The sequence below is a fragment of the Octopus sinensis genome, linkage group LG25 (genome assembly GCF_006345805.1).
Source record: "Octopus sinensis linkage group LG25, ASM634580v1, whole genome shotgun sequence".
NCBI lineage: Eukaryota > Metazoa > Mollusca > Cephalopoda > Octopoda > Octopodidae > Octopus > Octopus sinensis.
In genome coordinates this window covers 19,633,189-19,640,744 of record NC_043021.1, presented here as the reverse complement: position 1 = coordinate 19,640,744, position 7,556 = coordinate 19,633,189, and the positions used below count along the sequence as shown (strand labels likewise).

At 38.8% G+C, this 7,556-nt stretch overlaps 1 protein-coding gene across 1 annotated transcript in view; it reads right to left on the bottom strand.

The window, feature by feature from the left end:
* Positions 1 to 3,967: 3,967 nt before the first annotated feature.
* LOC115224528 (dynein heavy chain 2, axonemal-like) overlaps positions 3,968 to 7,556 on the bottom strand; it is a 211,781-nt gene continuing 208,192 nt past the window's right edge. Inside the window, exons 80-83 of the mRNA XM_036513449.1 lie at positions 6,075 to 6,251; positions 5,856 to 5,930; positions 4,648 to 4,798; positions 3,968 to 4,434 (exon numbers count right to left, since the gene is read on the bottom strand). Coding sequence (XP_036369342.1) covers positions 4,280 to 4,434; positions 4,648 to 4,798; positions 5,856 to 5,930; positions 6,075 to 6,251 — 558 coding nt within the window. The 3' untranslated portion in view covers positions 3,968 to 4,279. The remainder of the gene's footprint in view (positions 4,435 to 4,647; positions 4,799 to 5,855; positions 5,931 to 6,074; positions 6,252 to 7,556) is intronic.

Sequence of the window (7,556 nt, the reverse complement as noted above, 5' to 3'; positions counted from 1 at the left end):
CCTTTGGAATGGCTGAAAGACAAACAACCAGGAACTGTACCTGACCCTGTTTGTTTTTCAACAAACCCCTCCTCAAATCCCAAAAAAAAAAAAAAAAAAATTCTTGTGCAATTCAGCTACAATTTTTTTTTAAAGTAATTTTCTTACTTTTCACACAAAAATATAAGAATTTAAAAAAAAAAATGGATAAAAAAACCCCAAAAAACTTACAATAAACAGAAGCAAGCACCAATTCTTATGTGAAAAAAAAAATTTGGAACAGGCAGGAAAAGAACAAAATAAGTGTCTTTTTTGTTTTAGAGATGTCTCTCTCTTATTTATACCAATTCTTCCCTACAACCATCTCTCTTTCCCCCATTCCCGACCACACCTTTCTCTGTCACATCTTCAGTAACTCAGAAATATATAATTCAATTTTTTTAATAAGGTTACAAGAAAAAAATATTAAAAAAAAAAATGTACTACTACAAAAAAAAATATTCACCAATTTTTTTTTTTTTGTTTTTAGATATTTCACCTACGTGCAGTAAACCTTTTTTTTTTTTTTTTCTTATGCTCAAATTATCTGAGAAAATAAAATCTAAACTGTATCTTGTGTGTCAACTGTTGTCTTTCAATAAATTGAATCCATGATTATTTATAGCAGAACATCTTTGAAAATATATACTCTCTCTATCTCTCTTTTACTCGTTTCAGTCATTTGACTGCGGCCATGCTGGAGCACCGCCTTTAATCGAGCAAATCGACCCCAGGACTTATTTTTTGGAAGCCTAGTACTTATTCTATCGGTGTCTTTTGCCAAACCGCTAAGTTACGGAGACTAAACACACCAGCATCAGTTGTCAAGCGATGTTGGGGGGACAAACATATACACGACGGGCTTCTTTCAGTTTCCGTCTACCAAATCCACTCACAGGGCTTTGGTTGGCCCGAGGCTATACTAGAAGACACTTGCCCAAGGTGCCACGCAGTGGGACTGAACCCGGAACCATTTGGTTGGTAAGTAAGCTACTTACCACACAGCCACTCCTGCACCTATGTAATATCGTTTATCTTTTACTTGTTTCAGCTATTAGGCTGTGGCCATGCTGGGGCACCACCTGGAGGAATTTTAATTGATTCCAGTACTAATTTTTTTTCAAGCCAGGTAAGTATTTTATTGGTCTCTTGCTGAACTGCTAAGTTATGGGGACGTAAATACACCAACACCGGTGGTGGAACGAACAAAGACACACATATATATATGTTGGAAGTGTTGGGCCTCATCGAGGCAAAGTGGTTGAGTTCGTTTTGAGTGCTGGGCCCTCATTGAGGCAATGACCAAGATCTTTGGGCATTATGTTACGCTTGAGAAGATGGTCCATTAAGCTGAGCAAAATTGCAGTTGTGGCACATAAAAGCACCCAATTACACTCTTGGAGTGGTTGGCATTAGGAAGGGCATCCAGCTGTAGAAAACGATGCCAAATCAGACTGGAGCCTGGTGCTGCCTTCCAGTGAGCTACTGCATGCAGTCAAACCGTCCAACTCATGCCAGCATGGACAGCGGACGTTAATTCATGATGATGATGATGATACTGTGGACTTTTTTTCGGTTTCCAAACTAGAGCAGAGAGTTGGCAGAATTTTGTCTTGAATTAAAATTCCTCCTGGGTCCGATGTAATCAAACTCGTCCCCGAAAATTCGAAACCAATAATTCTTTGTGAGCTATTACCAATATTCTTCGTCTAATAGATCGAAGGGACACAACTCTAGCCATTTTTTTTCCCTCTCGTTTTTCTCACCTACCTTGAGCCAGGACGACTGCATGTGCATAATACTACATGGTATGCTATACACACACCTCTTATTTACTGTACTATCTGAGCATGAAACGTAATAGTTCATATATAAATCCTACGTGGATGGAGCACAATTTTTTGCTAATCCTACCAACAATGAAACTGCACTAAACACAATATATATATCTCTGTGAGAGATTTAGAAATTTAATATTTATGATTTTGGTAATCAGTGAATAAACTTCACTGAAAATATATATATATATATTTGCGAATCGGGACAGATATTCTCGGCTGACGGGCGTCTGCTACTCTAGACCGATGATGGGCAAAGACCCTGAAACATGCGTGTCTCTAGATGCAGGCCTGGCTGCTGGGGGTATTTGTCTCCCCTTCGTAAATATATAAGTGCACAGGAATAATGTGTCGAAGCCAGCAGGAAGCGTCAATGCTTCCTAAGGCTAAACAGTGGTGGTGTAACCCCCTACAGTCACGTTCACGTTAGATTGACAGTATACAACCATTCTACATATATATATATATATACATGCATACACATACAGGGTGGCCCAAAAGTAGGTTTACAGCTATTCAACTATCTCTTTTGCGTTCATATATTAACAGTTTAGATATTAGAGGCAATGACTAGTGACCGGGACCTTTGGAAATATGCTGTGCTTGAGAAGACTCGGCAAGCTCAAGTGAGACCATAAACCTTGTGCCCTATGTTAGGGGGTGTAATCAGCCCAATTATGCATGCCTTTCCTTCATTGGACACTAAACTCGTTGAGGCAAGTGAAATCAAATTTGATGACTTGCATCTGTGCTAGTGGAGCGCTAAGGGTACCATACGAGCATGATCGTTGTCAGAGCAACAAGCTAGCCTCTGTGCCGGTGGCACGTAAAACCACCATTCGAGCATGATCGTTACCTGCGTCGCCTTACTGGCTCTTGTGCTGGTGGCACATGAAGAAACATTCGAGCGAGGTCACTGCCAGTGCTGCACATAAAAAGCACCACTTGAGTGTGGCCGTTGCTAGTACCACCTGACTGGCCCTCGTACCGGTGGCATGTAAAAGCACCCACTGCACTCTTGGAGTGGTTGGCGTTATGAAGGGCATCCAGCTGTAGAAACCCTGCCACATCAAGATTGGAGCCTGGTGCAGCCATCTGGTTCGCCAGACCTCAGTCAAATCGTCCAACCCATGCCAGCATGGAAAGTGGACGTTAAACGATGATGATGATGAAACCATTATTCTATGCTAATTTAGTTAATTTTCTCAAGCTCCCTTTTCAGTTTGTAACATAGAAATTTAAATGTAATAAAATGCTTTAAAAGAAATTTAAAGTGCTTACATGATACCTGTAAACCTGCTTTTCGGCCACCCTGTATAGTATTGACTGACGACACCTTCCGTCACCTCAAAACTTCTGGCTTTGTGCCTAAGACAGAAACTTGTTACATTACTAGCAGTATCGCCTGGTGTTGCTCGGGTTTGTAAGGGAAATAACTATATAAGCATTTTTAGAGAGTTATAGCCAAAAAATAGCAAAAAAAATGATGGTAAATTTTTTAAAAAATCGTTGACTCATCGTAGACATTTTTAGAGAGTTACTTCCCTTATATAATAGCGAAAAAATGCATTAAAATGGAAAAAAATGATGGTAAATTTTTTTAAAATCATAGACTCATCGTAGACGCGCGCTAATACCCAGAAGGGCTCGATATGAATCACGACTATAAGATACCCGGTTTTGGTTAAACTGCACCGCAAAATGTGGGAGTAAGGAATCTAAATCGTAGGAGACAGACACACAACTTCACTTTTATATATAAAGATAACTGGAGAGAGAGCATCTTGACACAATCTTTTCAGATGAAATATCTTAATCTAAGAGACTGAAACATAGGCAACCAGGTTTAGATATAACAAAACACTTTATTTAAAATTAATATCATTATAATTACAAAATATTAGTAACAAATTGAATATATCATCATAGATATTAAACACACACACACTGGCTTTACTATGATGCAATTGTTTTCACCCACCCGTTACCCCAAATTCATTCACTTGGCAAATGACTCTGGAATTAACATTTTTTTTTTTTTGTTTACAAAATTTTCATAAATTATGAAATCTCTTTATAAACGTGTTTTTTCTTTTTTTTTTCTTTTTTTAAAAACTATCTCAGTCAGCCATGAATGATAGAAACCAGTAGGTGAGCCTTGACATGGTTGTTAAGGTTGCTAGAAAAAGCAGTCAATCCACATTGGATATAATCCTGGGTGCACTTTATCCGAAAAGTAAAGTGGGATGGTCATGGCTGGAGGGCCTGGAATGCTTCTCAGCATAAATCTGCTTGATAAGGGGCCAACTTAGGAGGGAGGCTTAAGCAACAACCACTCCATAATTAAGAATAATTAGATCCTTTATAAGTATAAACTGATTAGAAATAATTAGTTATGTAATAAAATTCCTCGTTAATCTCACTTAATAATCCAGACTCATCAAGAGGGCTGTGCCCCTTTTTGTCCAATGGTCAGGTGAACTGTCTCCAGCTTTCAGATCAATTGGTATGATGAAGGATGTTCGATCAGAGGTGCCAGCACGGTTCGGATAATAATAACAAGGACACGTGTAGATCCCTGCAAAGAAATCACATTAGGCATGAGAGACAGAGCAACTAATTATCGTTATTTAATTAATTGCCATAACAAAGTTAGTAATTAATATACGAGGGGAGGGGTTGCTGAAAAGTTTCTGGCTTTAAGGGTATCACTTTGAATATTAATGAGGCATGAATACTAATGAGGTATATACATGAAGGAATTTAAAAAGAAAAAAATCAAGATATTCACCTTTTAAGCTCTTTTTCTTATTTTCTACTGGTTTAAAGTGAATCGACGGCATTGGACATACTAACTGAATGGGCAAAGCTTCAACGAGACAGGCATTTCTCTGGTCCCATCCGGCTCCTTGCAAATATAACCCCTTCACATAAACACCGTCCTGAAGAAGAGGTGGAGTGAGAAGAAAAAGGATGAGAAGGAGGTGGTGAGACAACTCTAGTTGTCTCGATGACACAAAACGTTGTTTATTAAGTGCCATCCAATCAGTGGACAGGATTCTGTCATGTGACATTTTCCACTCCAACATTAGATGAATCGCTGTAGACTTAAATAATAAACAGAGGAGATACTTTATTGACACAACCAGGTGATTTTAAAGGATATATATATATATATATATATATCATCATCATCGTTTAACGTCTGCTTTCCATGCTAGCATGGGTTGGACGGTTCAACTGGGGTCTGGGAAGCCCGGAGGCTGCACCAGGCCAGTCAGATATATATATATATATATATATATATATATATATATATATATATAAAGGGAAAGTTTACGAAAATAAACAAAAGATGAAGGCAGGTGGTGTACAAACAAACAAATGTATTAGTATAGTGCTCAGGAATAGAAAAAGTCTTTTACGTTTCAAGCCTACGCTCTTCGACAGAAAGATACACAGAAAAAGACAAGGATATATATATATATCTACAAGACAAGAGAAGTAAATAGCAATATAAAAAAATAATCTAGAATCCTTGTCTGGTACCAGATCAATCCTAAAATCTAATCAGTTCGTGCCAGTCACAAGGCCAAACATCCCTGAAAGTTTCATCTGAATCCATCCAGCGGTTCTTGAGATATCTTGTCCATGGACAAACAAACAAACACAAATGAAAACAATACTTCTGCCTTCGCTAAGCTGGAGATAATCCTTTCTACTATAGGCACAAGGCCTGGAATTTTGTGGGAGGAGACTAGTCAATAACATAGATACCAGTGTTTCACTGGTACTTAATTTATGAACCCCGAAAGGATGAAAGGCAAAGTCGACCTTGGTGGAATTTGAACTTATAACGTAGTGGCAGACGAAATACAGCTAAGCACTTTACCTGGTGTGCTAACGATTCTGTCAGTTTGTGTTCTTTAATAATAATAACAACAATAATAATAATAATAATAATAATAATAATAACGAATATAGGCATCCATTACATACCTTGGGAGGTCCTGTGATATTGGAATCCCCGACCGTCATAACTGTAAAATCCCACGACAGCAAATCAACAGAAATCTGCAAACAAAATGACGTTTGGTAAATCTAGTGGAATAGTGGATAGAGAGAGAGAGAGAGAGTGTGTGTGTGTGTGCATGCCTCTGTGTTTGTGCGTGTGTGTATGTGTACCTCTGCAAATATAGTCATAAGGAAGGAACTTACATTGTTTTGCCTGGCAGATGTCTGGAGGACTGCAGTTAAAAACCCGGTCGGGAAAGTGAACCCCGACAGCCAAAATATAGTTGGAGGACGTGCTGTTTGTGCCCACTTGTTTAGCTGCTCAATACGGAACACAAGGTCCCGAGTCCATGCAGAGAGTGGTTTTAAGCTGGGGTAAGCCTGCAAAAAAATGACAATACCAAAAGCTATTTTGAGACTTGAACATTTTAAACTAGCCATGTCTGGCCCCAAATATCCTACCTGCTGCTTTATGTTGAAACTGGTCAGATCTGGCCTCTCACACTTATCCTACATTGTCATTCTAAAGCTAAATGATCCCATCTTAGAAATTTCAAAGCTGTGAGATAATGCATGATTAATTCAAGACAAGTCTTTGCCTTTCTTCCTTTCGGGGTCGATTAGATAAGTACCAGTTATGCACTGGGGTCGATATAATCGACTTAATCCGTTTGTCTGTCCTTGTTTGTCCTCTCTGTGTTTAGCCCCTCGTGGGCAATAAAGAATTTTTAATTCAAGACAAGCACCTTTTGAGTGCTGGGCCTCATGGGCAGCAATGACAAATGACCTGAGACTTTTTGCAATATGCTGTGCTTGAGAAGAAGACCCATGAAGCCCAGTGAAATTGTAGTCATGGCAGATACTGGTGTCACACAGCTGGCACCTGTGCCAGTGGCATACAAAAGCACCCATTACACTCTTGGAGTGGGGTTAGCGTTAGGAAGGGTGTCCATCCATACAAACCATGCCAAATCAGACTGGAGTCTGGTGCAGTCCCTTAGCTTACCAGCCCTGGATAAACAGACCAACCAATGCCAGCATGGGAAGCGGATGTTAAATGATGATTACGGAATTGTAATTTGTCACCACTTCTCAAATCATTGCAGAAAACACACATGCTTTTTCGTTTAAAAAAAATAAAATATATATACATATATACACACATGTATATACATATACATATATATAAGGTTGTCCCAAAAGTTCGTAGAAAGTCTTGGAAAATAATGGTCTTTATTTTGAGGAATAATTTTTGTTGTTTTTGTTAGTACTTGGCGAGTAAAAATTCAATTTTCGCAAGTGTTTACGAACTTTTGGGACAACCTAATATATATACACATATAAACATATATATATATATGATGGCTGCCCCCTCATTATCGAGTATGGCCATAGCACGAAGCTTAACTGTTATTGGTGCTGTGATCGAATGTGACTTTTTAGCCCTGCTAAAGATCTACAATGTCTTGTACAGAATTGGCAACTAAAACCTTTACCGGCAGTAGCCGGCTGTAGTTGTAACTGGGCTTCATGTACCTTTGCATGTCGTTTAAGTCCTCCGGCCGAATTACACTCTCTTCCACATGCCCGACAGATATGATTAGTATGGTGTGTAACACCACCACCAGTGGCCAGGTTGTCACTCATCTGTCTCATACATACATACATATATATATATATATATAT